We start from the raw sequence: 16,003 nt of genomic DNA on the forward strand, positions 1-16,003 counted from the left end.
TGTAACTGTTTTGTAGTCTCCAGAGCTCACAGGTAATTTCTTTCTATTAAAGAATGTGGTAGGCATCAAGTAGGCAACCCCAAGGAATAAGAATATATTAGACTAATTAGACACTAGTCAGCAAGTATAAGGTGGGGAATTGCTCTGAATATCTGGATTACCCTTGTGAGTCAGAATTGTTGCTGTATTCGGCTGGAGTAGACTCTTCTGGGGAGACATTTTCACAGGAGTAGGAGAACACTGCTAATTTTAAGGAAAGAATTGATAGTTGGAAAATAGTAACAAACCTGAGGATTGTAGTTAGTATCAGTGAGCTGACACTGTGTTAGCAATTATGTGAATCATCTGAAATGTTCCAGAATGCAAACTATTATCTGAAAATGCTCACAAAAGACTGTCTTGGGTTTGAGGAAGAAACTTTTCTGTGGAATCTGTTCCAGAAAGGAAACCTTTTACCATTATCTTTTAAATTCTAGGGACTTGCAGAATTATTATTAACTACTGAGTATTTATTTGAGTAAGAACTGATAAGTATTTCATCATGTGTCCTTCAAATCAGACTCTATCCCTTTCTGCCTGCCCCTTAGACAGCTAATCACCATTCCCTTTTTCATTTTAATTGGTGTGCTTGATGTTAGATCCTTTTGATTCTGTGAGATCTCGTTTGTTGTTGCTGTTATACTTCTGCCTTTCTGTGACTTTTCCTACAGTGTTGCCAGTTTAAATGACCTTCTTAAGTTAATGTGGTGAAACTCAGTTCTTATAAAGTAATCATCTCTTAGCTTTATTTATCCTTCCTTATTTTAAGTTCTAGAAGCAGCGAAAAGCTTAGACTAGCACAGTTCTCTGCTGTATCATGCCCGACACATGAGTCTATTGGACTGGCACTACTTCCTCTGTTAGCAGACTAAATGGGGTAAAAAAAAGCCAAGATGGAAACCAGACACCCTGTTGTCAAGGGGCTTGACCAAGGTCAGAGAGCAGAGCAGTTTGCAGTGTCCTGATTCCCTAGTGACTACTGTCCTAGTCAAACATATGGAAGCTGTGATGCTGCCTGCTGTGCTGCTGCTTGAGAACACTGACAGTGACTAAGCATATGTGAACACATCTCTGAATGTTCTCTCCCTTGAGTTACATGGAGAAGATGATGCACAATTATTTGACAGCAGGTTTAAAGGTGGTTCTGCATATCTGAGAAGCAGACTGGGGAACAGTTATGACACTTGTGATAAATGAGATTCAAAGAACTTGCAGAAGAGGCACCTGGCTATATTGATTTTGCTCACAAATTTTCTAAAGTACATGGCTGGCAAGATTGTCTTCCCTTGTTCAATGTTCCAAAAGAGTTCTCTGGTTTAATACAGGTATTTTGTTTGTGTAGAAAGTGAAGAGGAAGCCTGTTGGCCTGCAGGTGAAGGGAAAGCTCTGATGTATTTGTGTGAGGAAAGAAAAGTCATCAAGGCAATGCTCCCCTTTCCTCTGCTGGGAAGGTAGGGCTTCTGCTACCCCTGTGCTGAGGAGGAAACTGTAGTTCATGGCAAGTTATAGTATGGTCATGTCCTTCTTTTTACATTGAAACTAAACTGCAGCCATAGACATCTTTTCCCTTTCCTTAGACAGCTTTTTTCAAATGTGACTCTCAGTTTTCAAGTCAACTTTTAAAGGCTGACTACACTAGGAGGAGCTCTTCCTCCACGCCTTCTCTCCTTGTTCAGCTACCTTTTCAGTACAGCTCTGAGTTGCTTTTGTATGGGCTGCTTACTCACTGTCCAGCTTCTTAAATCCTCTGGACTTCTCTGAGCATGTAAGCTCACTTCAAGGTATAAAAGAAACGTTAATTCCCTGACCCTCTTTGACACTATGGTTGTTGGGCATTTTGAGATAGCTTCTTGTTGTTTCTGCTGTTCACTCATTTGGAAGAGTGGCTGAAGTGTTCTGTAGTTTGCAGCTTCACTGTGGCATTTGTTTTTCAGAATAGACAAAAGCCCAGCCATGCAGTTCCCAGTGCTCAGTTTCTCAGTTAGATGTCCAAGGTAGTTTGGTCCATTTTTTCTTCAGTTGGGTTATTTTTTAGTACTGTAAGGATTATGCAAATAACTTCTATGTAGTACTAAGTTCAATACTTTCTAGTAGAACCTAGAGTGAGTTGGAAAGCACACACCATAGACATTCATGCCAGTCATGTCTGATGACTGCTTCTCCCTGTTACATTCAGAAATTCCCTTTATTGGGAATAGTGTGGCCAGCAGAACTAAGGGAAATGATTCTTCTCCAGTATTTGGCATTGGTGAAACCACATCTTGAGTACTGGGTCCAGTTCTGAACCCCTCAACTCAGGAAGTATGGGAGGGTGTCCAGAGAGGGCAACAAAGCTGGTGAAGGTTCTCGAGTTCAGGGAGGAGCAGCTGAGGGAGCTGGGGTTGTTTAGCCTGGCAAAAAGGGGGCTCGGGGCCTGTTCATTCTCCACAACTACCTGAAAAGAGGCTGTAGCCAGGTGGAGTGTGGTCTCCTCTCCCAGGTAACCAACAGGATAAGAGGACATAGAGTTAAACTTTATGAGGAGAGGTCTAGGTTGAATGTTAGGAGGAAATTCTTCAGAGAAAGAGTGATTGGGCATTGGAATGGGCTGCCCAGGGAGGTGGTGGAGTCACTGTCCCTGCAGTTGTTTAAGGAAAGACTGGAAGTGGCCCTCAGAGCCAGGGTGTGACAAGGTGGTGTTCAGCCATAGGCTGGACTCCATGACCGCAGAGCTCTTTTCCAGCCTAACTGATTCAGTGATTCACATTACGGGCCATTTCTCTCACAGCTGGCAGCAGACCAGGTGTCTGTGAGCCCTAAATATGAGCATAATGTCGTCATTCCAATATTATTTACTAACCACTAACCGCGTGCATGGCACTCTCCATGCTGTAGACTTTCGGGTTTTGTAGACTCTCTTTTTTTACGTGTGAAACAGAGGATGGAAGGAATTCCGACATTACAGCACAAGAGCGCCGTGCAAGGCTCCCATCTCCGGGGGGCCGCTCGCGTTTACGGGCGAAAGGAACACTGAACGCCCCCTGGGCCCTCAGTCTCCGCAGAGGAGAGCAGTCTCCTGCCTGGCGGCGGCAGACGAACACTACCTCGGGCAGCGCCACCACCATCACAGAGGCGCCATCCCGGGAACTACAGCTCCCGGCATGCCTCGCGCGTCACCGGCAGCCAGTCGCGAGCGCAGGCCTTGCCCAGCGGCCCCGCCCCCTGGCGCCCGCCGCGGGGGCCTTTGAAAAGTTGCCGGGAGCGCGGAGGTTCCGCTCCCGCGGCGGCGCTGGCCCGGCCCGGCCGAGAGCCGCGGGGCTTTGCGGAGGGACACCCCCAGCCGCGGGGTGAGGCGGCTGTGCGGACTCGGGAGCGGGCTTTGTGGTGCCCGCGGTTTTCGCTGCCGGGGCCAGAGCGGGCCGGGCTGCGTCTCCGGCTGCAGGCGCGTCCCAGGCTGATGCGGCCGAGGGAGCCTGGGACGCGTGGTTCCCTTGGGGTTCCTTTGGGGTTCCCTCCTGTTTAAGGACAATTTTGTAGATGGGGCAATAAAGTTTCCACCTTGTGAAGATGTGGAGGCCTGTGCATCTGCAAAATTGTAGCAGTTTTGTGTTATGGCAAGCGTTTGGGATATTTGCGCTTACTACGTTATAAAAACCTTTGTTTTGCCCGAATGTCTGTATGAATTAATAGTGGGAATGTTGCCTGAATAATACGTGTGAAACAGCGACATGGTCAAGTGTGCGTGTGTGTGTGCTTTGGACTGTACTGGGCTGGACAGCATTTTGTGCAGTAGAGTTCAGTGTCACTGGCTCACCAGAACTGTTGTATTCCAGCAGTGTATCTTCTAGGGTTGAATGCTTACTGAGATTGCTCTACAGTTCATATTCAGACATCCAAAGATAATTATTTCTTGCCAGTGCAGTATAGCATGAGGACTTCTTGTTCAGCTCATGACTGTGTAATTTCTAGCTTTCTTATGTCCCAGAAACATCTGTCCTATAGACATTGCTGTTCCAATTGGTATGTTCTCATACACGGTCAAATATGACATGTAATTTAACAAAACTGTGTTCAGACTGGTAATATGACACAGACTTGTATGGGAACTCTATATCACATCACATCATGTGTTCTTTAGCAGGAAGTTAGTGGAACTGTCCACACAGTCATGTTCAAATCATCTTTCAAACATTTTTTTTTTGTCTGCCCTGTAGATTGTGAAGCATGGCTGCTAAGAAACTAAGAAGAGCACAGTTGTCTCAGGAAATGTGTGAAAGGCTCAGTCGCTATCAGATCACCACCTGTCAGGTGAAAGTGTTATTTTGTTTGTGGGGAGTGGGGTTTTTTTATAGGTTGGTGATTTTTGTTTTTTTGTGTGTGTGACTGTGGTGTTTTAATGCGTGTTGTGTTCCCTTTTTGGCAGTTTAATTAAACTGGGAGCTTCACTTTTTACAAAGTAGGGAGCATTTCAGACACTATCTGGCCTGCTGCCTTGTAAAAATAGAGCTTTAAAATCATGGATACCTAACTAAAACATTTAAACTTTTATGTACTTACTGTCCCTGTGGAGGTAGGGAAGTCACTGAGGCAGCTCTGTGGAGAAGGACTGGAGGTGCTGGTGGACAACAAACTGTCCCTGAGCCAGCAGTGTGTCCTGGTGGCCAAGAAGGACCATGGGATCCTGTGCTGCATTAGGAAGAGCATGGCCAGCAGGTCGAGGGAGGGGATCCTGCCCCTCTGCTCTGCCCTGGTGAGCCTCACCTGGAGAGCTGTGTCCAGTTCTGGGCTCCTCAGGACAGGAGAGACAGGGAGCTCCTGGAGCAGGTCCAGTGAAGGGCTTTGAAGATCGAGAGGATTGAAACATCTCCTCTACAAGGAAAGGCTGAGGGAGCTGGGCGTGTTCAACCTCCAGAAGAGACAACTGAGAGGGGACCTCAGCAATGTGTAGAAGTATCTGAAGGGAGAGTTGCTAAACCTGTGGAATATTTACTGATTTTGGACACATTGCATCAGTTTAGTCCCCAGCCTGGATTTCTAGGTTGAGCTCTCTGAATTGCTTTGTACTCTTTCAGGACTTCTTATGTCTTTCCCTCTTGGAGCTAATGAAAGTGACGGGACAGAGCTACTATGAGGTGCAGAAGCTTCTTTGTAAAGTCAGCCGAGCTTGTGCTCCCAAAATGCAGACGGTGAGTGTGCTTGTGTTGATACTGTTCTTGATACAATGTCTGGGAAAAAGCTGAACATTGTGGCTCACCTTTTTAGCTGGGAGGCTTGTCTCAGTTTTAGTGCACAATGACATAATGTTTTTCTTTTCAAATGTAGGTCTTTGATGCACTTTAGGTTGATACAGTTACATTTATTAGGTTTTATAGCCCCATGAGATTGTTCAGACTTGCAGCATCATTCTGAGTGCAGTAGGGAAATAAGTCATACTCTCTGTCAATCCAGCATGTAAAAATTGCTTCTGGCATGTATCCTGCAGCTAAGAAAATAATTTTTTTTTTTTTTATTATTACAAGCAAATAATAAGAATTTTGGTATAAATTTTGGTTTAGATATAAATAATTTCTTAAGGATTTTTTCCACCCATGTAAATGAGTTGTAGTGTGCCTTAGGCTACATTTGCCTGACTGGGGAGGGTGCAAGAAGGAAACATGTTGGCTGCAATGCAGTGGCAGCATTTTCTTTTCTTTTTTGAATTAATATGAAAAGATGTCTTTTAGAACAGAGAGGATACAGACAGTTCTGACCTCAGTTAATGCAGCCCCCTTTTTATTCCTTACAAAAATAATCCATGTCCAAATGTGTAATTGGCATAGTAATTATAGGAATAATTCTGTGATACTTTAAATTCACTAATATGCTGCAATAAAATTAGTAATAGAAGAATTAGTATGACTTTTACTGCATGTATTTGAAGCTAACAAATTGGTAATGAACATTGATCAAGGAATTTTACAGGTTGAAAACAAACCTTGTTGAATAGGAGCAGAGATAACTTTTGTCACATCATGATTAAGGGCTTATTATTTAATATTGTGGTAAGGGAGAGAAAAAAGACTTAAATTTATGCTGTGAGCTATAAATGGAATATAAATACAAGGAAGGGTGATGAGCTAAGGCAGACTATAGCTGAATATAACAGTACTTCTCTCATTGTCAAGTGTTTAGTCATAGCAGGTTGTTGAAAGCAAATACAATTTTCCTATTTCCATTTTAAAAAAAGCATTTTCTGATTTTCTTGTTTTCTTTTGCTATTTTCCCTCCTTTTGTAGGCTTATGAAATGAAACTAAGGAAGTCTGTCAATCCTTCTTCAGCCTTTTTATCCAGCACACTTCATGGTTTGGATAGAGTCCTGCATGGTGGAGTGCCTTGTGGATCCCTCACAGAGGTAACTTGTTTAGTATATTTTACTTTAGTTGAGCATTCTGCCTAGAAATCAAAAGTAACAGACAGGGTGGACTGTCTTGTGTGAGGTGCTTCAAACACAAAATACATGAAAATGCTCGGATGAGAACAGGCCTTGCCAAGTGCTTTTGTTTGTCTACTGTGGCAAGTTGTCACAGTAGAGGAATAAAAATGTGAACTTACGAAAATCTTACTGTGAAGAAAATACATTTTTTTGCATCCTTTAATCCAGCTAGATTGAATTTGATTTCTGATAGAAATGACTTACAAAATCTAACAGTGATTTAAAACATACTAGAGTTTAAGCATCAGTGAGTTGAGACTAGGCAGTTTCTGCTCTAGGATCTCTTATGTAATGGGGGGCTACTAGTTTTTAAAGATTCTGAGTATTTCTTTTTGTAGACAATGGAATATGTACCCTGCAGGTTAACATAAAAATGTTTAGGAATGCATCCATAAACTTAGATTGATCTGTCAGAATTAATATTTTCTTCATATCTAGTCTAGGCTTAGTTTTGTTGCCAATTTACTATAAGCAATTTAGGTCAGAAGAACTTAAGGTGAATGCTACAAGTCTTCAAATTCTAGGAGAATCAACTTGCTGAATTGTGTTTCTTTGAAGAAGAGCTGTTCCTATATAGTAGGAAGTAGACGTAGTCACGATACATGTAATGCTGAGATTGTAAATGTGCTGCTGTTGAGCATAGTGCCTTCAGCAGGAGATGAGCTTTTGCTTCCTAGAAATATTTTTTTCATCAGCAAATCAGTAACTGGGCTTTGTCTTTTCTTATGGATTATGGTTCATGTGGTCAGCTGATTAAATAGCACAGTCCATGTTTGAAAAGAAATGACGCTTGCAGCTAAAATCGAGCTTCCCAGGAGTTCTGAGTGGTCCATTAACCATTCCTCACTGGAGTCAGAGAATGGCTGTTCATGTGCTTACATTGCTTAAACTTCTGAACTGTGCTTCTTTAGTTGAAATGCAGAACCACTGCTGCAGAGGCAGGAGCAAGAAATAGGATAGAGATGTGTCTTTTCTGTGACAGGATGATTTGTCCTTGAGCTTGGGAGTGGTGCCCAAATATTTGGAATATTAAATATGATTGTTTTTTCTGCTAAAATGAACAAATGTATGTGATCCTTTTGGGTTCTAAGAGCCACATGGTTAATTTACGAGGCTGCAGATAACAGTGTCATAAATATTTGTTTTTGTTCTTAGTCCTAAATGGAGCTGTCATTCAGCAATCATTGCAGTCTGGCTGATGTGTTCTGGCCTGAAGGCCATGTAGAATGGCTCTAGAGCAGTAATAGAATTCAGGCTTGCTGATTGCCATGCTCTTGGCATTGCTCCAGAGGGAGATCTGGGAAAAGCAGTTGTTAACATGCTGGGAGTTCTAGGGGAGTTTAGCTGACCTTTTAAGTTTTATGTTGGTTTTGTTTTGTTTTAAATTTAATTTCAAATTAAGCTCTGCAAGCAGTTGATCTCAAAATTGGATGTCAAATACAATTGTCCTGAGATGATATAAAATAATGCTCTACAGGAAGTTAATGCAAGTGCTTTATTTTCCAGAGCTATATATTTTGTACACTTCTTAGCCTGGTTAATTATCACAATACTCAATTTTAATAATCCTCCCCCCCCCCCAGCGTTTTCTTAGAATATTTAACCTCTAAGTATAAGAAAATTGTTCATACACTGTATTTTAAGAATAGTCATAGTCCCTGTGTATCATTGTATTTAAAGTTAGTTGGGGGGGAATGAGTGTATTTAAAGATAAGTCATACTTTTCTCTGAATGTAAATGAAAAGCACAGCACCAGGAAAGGCAATATTGCACTTCCAAGTTTTCTTCTGGAAAAAAGCTTCTGAATGTGATTTTTGTATTCTATGATATTTTGGTTAAAAATGAAAGTACCTGCCTGGTGCAGTTCTCTACAGTGGGAGATCTCACCAAGGGAGGGAGATGTTGACATCTGTACAAGACATGTAGTGGATGAGACCAGAACTGCAAGCCCTACCACCTGCACCTTGGGCTTGGTTGATGACTGATACATAGCTATTTAGTCTGAAATAATATAGAGATAACTAGGTAGGATCCAGAAATGTGATGAATGACTAAAAAGATTAGATGTGTCCAGGAAAAAAAAATAGTGTGTTGCTTTTTGTTTGCCTTTTAGGTATTAAGTGTGGAAAGCAGTTAGGGCAGCTGTTAGGGGTTTTTCAGGAAATGAAAAGACAGATAACCATTAGCCATACAAAAACTGATCTTTTGTTTTAAAGCCTGGTTCTATGGATTTTAAAAAGCTTTTTTTGCAAGAGTCTTGAGATCTACAGTAGTTTAAAAGGTTGGCAACACTGAGTGTTCATCAGGATTGCTAGGTGAAATTGTAGTAGACAGCTATCAATTTACTGCTGCAGCTGGTTTGATGCTGTGCTTCTGCTGCTTCTATGCTCTACTGCAGCTTGTGAACACTTTCAGTTATTTTGCTTGTTTTTTTTTGATTTGAGGATTTAACGATTTTAATTTGCTTTTTGTACAATTCACTGGAACACAACCGACAAGTAGATTGTCTTTTGGCATTTTTGCATTAGACAGATATTTTAAGCCTGACAGAAGTTCTCTTCAAAAGTATGCTGAATGCAGCATTTACTTAACTACTAGGGCTGAATTGTCTGTTACTTTACCCAGCAGTGAGGGTAAAGTCTAGAAACTTGGAACTTGAGTACCTGATCAGAGGGATTAAGACTTGTGGTGGTGTCTTCTATGGCCAAATCTCCCTGCTTTTTGAGTGCCAGAGGGATTTGATTTGCATTACACTGTCTCAGACCATTTTTTTTCCAAGCCACTATTAGGTTTTAAATTGGAGACTAAATTGTCGCTGAAATTCTGTGGTCAGAGCTTTTATCCAAGTTTTATGAGGAAAAATTAAAATAGTTCCTTTTTTGAATATTGAAGAGTTTAATCTTCTGGTAGATGAAGAATTAGCTCCTTGTGATTTCATTCAAATCCTACAGATGTGCCAGAGAAAATAATATATAATTTACTGAAAAATAATTTATCTCTGCCTAATATTTTTAAAAACTGTTGTGATCTTCATGTTTCTATCTGGGTGACTTTTTTTTCTGAGCAAATTTAGAGTAAAATAAATTTTTTTGCAGACAGTTTAAATTTATTAGAGGAATTTCAAGTAGGATTCTGTTGTTCTAAACACTTGCTGAATCAGTGGTAAGTACAATAAAATGTTGTAGTTTTGTAAAATTCTTCATTGTGGCTTATTTAAAAGCCTGTTTTAAGGCCCATTAAAGGAATGCAGATTAAACAAGAAGTATTCATGGTTTTGGGGATACAAATGCTTTCTTGCTGCATTGGCTTGCTTCCTTGTACTGCAAGGTTCCCTCATTTTCTCAGATGTGATGCTCATATCATGCTTAGCATTTTCATAGCATCTCTGCAGAATTGGCTTCTGTGTCAGCCACTGAAATAGATGTTGCTTCCAGTGCACCTCCCAGGCAAGGCTGAAACTACAAATGTTTTTATGAAGTATTGTCACAGTTGTCCAAACATTTTAATTTCGCAGACTGGGTTGATGCCCTCCCCTCGTTCATTTCAAGTCCTCTTTTTATCAAGAAACAACTGGTGATATTCACTGGCAATCACAGTCTAAGGAATGTGTATTGCCTCTGTACTTTCTATATATGCTTTGGATTCACATTGAATTGTAGCAGATATTGCTGATATGATAGTTTGTAATTTAAGTACACTGGCTGGGGAACAGATAATTGCATAAATTACTGATTCCTGATATGTAATTCAACAAATACAGTGTATACTTCTAAACAAAAATCATTTCATGCTTCTCTTGCATTAAAGCTTCAAGTAGATTGATTGATCTAGCTTGACTTTCAGGCCTTGTTAAAAGACAAAGCTGATTAAAGGGATTTTAACCAACTGTTAACTGCAGCTACTGTGATCCTTCAGTGTTTCCCTGTAAATTTTCTGTGCTTCAAATCATGCTGCTACTGCTTAAACCAAAACCCTAGCAATACTGTAATATCTTCTGGTGAAAGTATTTGTGCTTGAAATCAAACTATCGTGCATGTAGTCTAAAAATCAGTTTGATTTTGAGTGTCTGTCTATTGTAAAGTTTGTTTTTAAATTTAAAACAATAGCTCTGTGTTTAGGCCTTTGGTCTGGCAGTACTAGGTGTTTTGAGACAGCATGCTTTGTTTTACAGTTCAGCTTACCTGGAGGGGCTTGCTTTTATACCTTGCATTATTAGTTTGTTGCTACTAGCATAAGAATGAACCCATCACTCTGTTTTCACTGCCTAACGTCACTTTATTTTTGCTGTTTTTTGGCCCTCTTGGTATTTACAATTTCATCATCTCCCTTCCCAGAAGCAGTGACAATGTGATACTGTATTTAAAGACCCCCTGTAGTAATAATGAACTTGCAATTATCTGAACACAGAGCCCAGCATTCAGGCACAATCTCTGGAAGATCTGCAGTGGATAAAGAATAGCAGACTGCCATCTCTAGTAGAAAAATACTGCTCTCAGAAACTGGTGATCTCATCAAACAATGTGTTCTTTGGATCCTTTTTCTCCTCAAAATCTTACTGGAACCTTTTCATACAAGCTGAGCGTGCTCTCTTTGAATGCTGCTTCACCACGGGGGCTTTCAGTGAGTGCAGGTGGAAGCTTTGGGGATCTGGTCTGGATCATTGAATGGTGTTGGTGTTGAAATATGGGGAATATAGGGAGTTAACCTCAATGGAAAAACTCACACTGCGTAGTGCAGAGTGTAGTCTCTGGGGCAGATAAAATCTGTCTTATGTATATATGTGGTTCATATTGAATATTCAGCTTTTATAGGATATAAGCAATTATCCCAGTGATTTCTAGGAGAGACCTGTTTTTTCCAAGGTAATGATGATTTCTAAGGAGATGTTTATGTCTGTGAGCTCAACAGGTCTGGATGTAGTTTTCAGCTCTAAAAGCCATTGATGACATGTGAATGTCAACTGTGAATCTTTTAATTCTGCTCTGTTTTAGAAGGTAGCACAGGGACAGATGGAAGAGAGCTAGGTGTCTCTAGGGAAGATCTTGTGAGGTGAGGGGGAGAGTAGGGGACCTCAAATTTGAAAGGTAATAATGATGTCAAAGAAAGTATAAGCATAATGCCCTGTCTGAAAAGCTTTTTTTATTCTTCAGGGGATGAATTTGTCTGCAAGGTACAGACCCAAGAGTAACTGCAAATTGGTCTTTGTGGGCTATGTTCTGTCTTTTCATGGCTGTTGTCTCCTTTGGTAACTGAAAGAGCGGGATTGGGGGAACATTGGCTGATGGGACTTGGATAACTAAGTAGAACTACGGTGAAATAAATGTTATGTTGCTAATCTTTTTCCTTCCAGATAACTAGCCCACCAGGTTGTGGCAAAACTCAATTTTGTATTATGTTGAGTGTTCTGGCTACGCTGCCTGTAAGCATGGGAGGACTAGATGGGGCTGTTATATACATTGACACAGAGTCTGCATTCAGTGCTGAAAGGTAAGATGCAAAATTCTAAAATACACACAACTTCTTAACACCTTTTATCTTGGAACCTTCAAATATTTTCTGTGCAATAATTGTGCATTTTTAAATACTGGTTGTAATTATTAAACATTCTTCTGGTACATGCATTTGTTCCACAGGCAATTAAATTAATTTAATAAAATGGTTTGCTTACCTTCCTAATTTGTATGAGGTTGCAGATTCTGGTATGACAAGGTTCATGGCATGATCTTTAATTTTTAAATGGTCTTATCAGTCCTGTACCTGAAATCTTGCTTTGCAGTTTGGTTTGTGGAGTTAACAGGATGTTAATTAGAGGATATAAAGGCACAGCAGTTTGGCTACAAAGGCAGTGGAGGTTTTCCCCAGTGAACAGTGGGACTGACGTTGCCAGTTTTCCTTCAGATTTCCATCCTATTTCTGTTGGACAGGGCCTTGTGCCCTTCTGCATTTCTGATTCCCTTCTGCAGCAACCTTGCATCTCCTGTATCCTTAGCAGCTATGCAGTACTGTAATACCTTATTTCTGTGACATCTCTGGTTCTTCTCATATCTCCTGCTTGGCCCATGCAACCCAAATGGCTCGGCTGTGCACTTCGGTGTGCTCGAGTGCTGAATGGACGTGCTGTGCTGGGTTGCTTGAGAGTGACACATGTTGGTTGCCACTCTTCCCATGTTAACTGTCTGATTAACTGTCAAAATCATCCTACAGTGTTTCATTAAATGTAGCTCTGATTTATTTTACTTAGTTACCAGCTTTGCTAACTTTGCAGCTTTGATGTTTTTGAGATTTCCATTCCTTGGCCCCTGTTGTTTGGAATGAGCAAGTTCAAAAGTTATTAAGGATCTGGGGAAGGACAAGAAGTACAGCAGTCTCATCCTTGTTAGCGTAGCAAAATGGGCAGAAAGAGGTTCAGTGAAATAATTTATATATTTCAGATGATCTAGTAGCTATAGCCATGGCATGATTCTAGAGTATAAAGGTAAATGTATTTCCATTGATTATTCATTGCAAGTTATCATGGATGAGAAGGTGGGATTTCAAACCCTTTTCTTTTTGTCAAGTTAATGTCACAAAAGTTTGAAGTATAGTATATCAAAGAAAAAAGCTTCAAGCAATGGCTCTGTAAAGTACTGTGCTGTCACCATGATATTTTATGAAAAATCCTTTGCAATGATTTTTTCCCTCCTGGGAAGATGAGGAGCCTCAGGAGAGAAATGTACACAATAACTATCTGCTGCTGTGGAATGCAACAGGTGCATCTGTGATTGGTGCATGTTGGTTGTTTCTAATTAATGGCCAATCCCAGATGCAGCTGGCTTGGACTCTCGGGCAGTCAGGAGCCTTTGTTTTCATTCCATTCTTGTTCTTTCTAGCCTTCTGATTAATCCTTTTCTCTCTATTCTTTTAGTATAGTTTTAATATAGTATTGTAATATATATCATAATATAATAAACCAGGCTTCTGAAACATGGAGTCGAGACTCTTGTCTCTCCACTTGTCCCAGGAGCACTCCACAAAGCATTTACCACACTGTGCTTCCTCCTTGCACACCACTCAAGTTTTATTTCCGGTCCCTGAAATGTAAATAGTAAAAAAAGGTAGGACCTAAAGAGTGAATAAAGATTTGTCACTTAGAAATGACTGCTAAAGAAAAGGAAAGCACATGCAGATGAAACTGAAACTGCTGAAAATAGAGTAGGATGTAGAAAGGAAACATGGCAAAAATAATATTATTAAGGATGAGAACATTTATGTATTTAATCATATTTAGTATTGCTCAGTTGCAAATGATAAACAATTTCAGCAGACTGACTATATCTTCTACTTTGTGTTGCATCCTCTGAGGAGCTGAACCATCAGGGCCAGGGAGGTGCATATCCCCTTCTTCTAAGGTGGCTGGGAGCTGGAGCATTTACCATTTGTGGAGAGGCCAAGGGCTTGCTCAGTTGAGTCGAGAGAAGGCATTGGGGCAATCTACCAGTAGCCTTCCCTTGCCATGAGGAGGCCTGAAGGAGATGGCACAGGGTGTGTGCTGGGGGACAGAGGCATAAATTGAGCTTCATTTCTGGGCTGATATATGGAGAAGCTTTACAGTTCCTAACTGCCTTTGTGGTGAAAAAGGTTTGCCCAGAGAGGTGGTGCTGCCTCCATCCTTGAAGGCTTCTGAAATAAAGACTCGAGTAACTTGTTCTGACTTCATAGCTGGCACTGCGTTGAACAGGATGTTGCCTCAAAATCTCCTGAGCTTTCTTTCTAAACCGATTTTAAATTTGTTTTCCCTAAAATCTCTTTAACTTTGTGTTTTAATGAAAGGACCCTAAGTTTAAAGAGATAATAAGTAAGTTGTGCCCACAAGTATAATCCACTAGAGGCCACTCTTCTCAAGCTATAGGTGGTGGGATATGTCCGCTTAAAATATAAACACTTAAGTATTTTTTGTTACTAAAAATGAAAATCTATTTTGTGGAAAAAATTTTCTGTCTAATGGATCTTCTGTTTTTTACCAGCTTGTTAGATTTTTTTGGTGACACAAAGCCCACTCCATGATTTCACTGCAAGGTAAAGGTGAAAAGGAAGATGGTTAGAGTTGGAGAGTAGTTTTATTTAAATGAAATTAATATTTACGTAAAATAATTCCAATAGGAAAATGCTTGGTCATTGAGTGGAATCTCTGGTATAAAACCTGAAGAACTTACTCAGTAAGTAAACTTCCCTTCTAGAGGAGATATGCCCTTTCTTTGCATGCAGACACATGATGTCTTTCCCTAATGTACCACTGACTCAGCATCACTGGAAAGAGAACCTAACTGTTCTGACTTCCACTGTTTCACTCTGACTGATATGCTTTTCTTTTTGATAAGATTTCCAGCCTTAGTTGGTATCTGCTTATGGTTCAGAGTTTTGCTGTGTTTGCTTTCTGAATATTTGATGCCTTATTATCTTGTATTATTCTTTTTGCAGTATTATGCCTTCTGTTTTTTGGATAGGTTGATTGAGATAGCAGCAAACAGATTCCCTGCTTATTATGACTCCGATGAAAAGCTGCTCTGCATGACCCGTAGCATCCACCTGTACCGAGAGCTGACCTGTTGTGGAGTGCTGAAGAGGTATTCTCTTCCAGAGTTTAAGAAAAGACAATTTTGACTGGATTGTCTAAACCAATTTTTTTTTTGTATCAAAGTTTTGTGAAGAATAATTAATTTGAGACATTTTCATGTGGATACCAGCACAATCTCCAACAAAGTAACATTGTTATAGAAAGATTGACATTGCCCTTTTCATTTCATAGCATATGACTAATCCACTTGATGCTTTTTAATTTGTGATAGACAATTTCTATGTTATCTGATTCTTGTAAGCCTTTAAAAGGGAATGTTCATGAGACTGGTCTCTCCACAATCCAAGAGAATACCTTAGTATAAGAGTTACTTTTCCATGAAATTTAAGTTTGTTCCTCCAAAGCAGTTTACTTCCAGGAAGATGGGGATTCCTCCAGCAGTGGGAGGGAGAAGTTGTTTAGCAGTCACCAGCCTGAGTGCAGTGTTGAATTGTCATGTTGTTACCTTATATTAATTTGTGAACATGTGTTGCAATGAAAATTAATGAAGTTATATTTTAGCATCATGTTGTGTGTTTTGTTTTAGTGGGAGAATTATCTGTCACAGACATATTTTATGAAAAATCCTTTTGCCAGGATCTTTTCTCCCGAGAAGCTGGGAAGCTTCAGCTTCTCTGTGTTTTGCTGCTTTGGAATGTGATTTGGAGAATTGTTTATCCAGCATGTGAAATTGTTTTTACTTGACGACCAATGACAGCCACCTATGTCAAGGATATGAGCAGTCACAAGATTTTATTATCATTCCTTTCCATTCCTTTCTAGCTTTCTGATGGATCCTTTCCCTCTCTTCTTTTTAGTATAGTTTTAGTATAGCATTTTAATATAATATACTGGTGCCTCACTACTCACTGAGTAAAGCATTTCTTCCTGAATTCTAATCTAAATTTTAGTTTAAAGC

At 40.2% G+C, this 16,003-nt stretch overlaps 1 protein-coding gene across 1 annotated transcript in view; it reads left to right on the forward strand.

Annotated features, from left to right (window-relative positions):
• The first annotated feature begins 4,242 nt into the window (after positions 1-4,242).
• The window catches only part of RAD51B (RAD51 paralog B), a 362,630-nt gene continuing 350,869 nt past the window's right edge, over positions 4,243-16,003 (forward strand). The window contains exons 1-5 of the mRNA XM_041460006.1: positions 4,243-4,326; positions 5,091-5,204; positions 6,294-6,410; positions 11,842-11,978; positions 14,975-15,094. Of these exons, the coding sequence (XP_041315940.1) occupies positions 4,243-4,326; positions 5,091-5,204; positions 6,294-6,410; positions 11,842-11,978; positions 14,975-15,094 (572 nt within the window). The remainder of the gene's footprint in view (positions 4,327-5,090; positions 5,205-6,293; positions 6,411-11,841; positions 11,979-14,974; positions 15,095-16,003) is intronic.

Source organism: Pyrgilauda ruficollis, unplaced genomic scaffold, assembly GCF_017590135.1.
Source record: "Pyrgilauda ruficollis isolate IOZ18807 unplaced genomic scaffold, ASM1759013v1 scaffold14, whole genome shotgun sequence".
Lineage (NCBI taxonomy): Eukaryota > Metazoa > Chordata > Aves > Passeriformes > Passeridae > Pyrgilauda > Pyrgilauda ruficollis.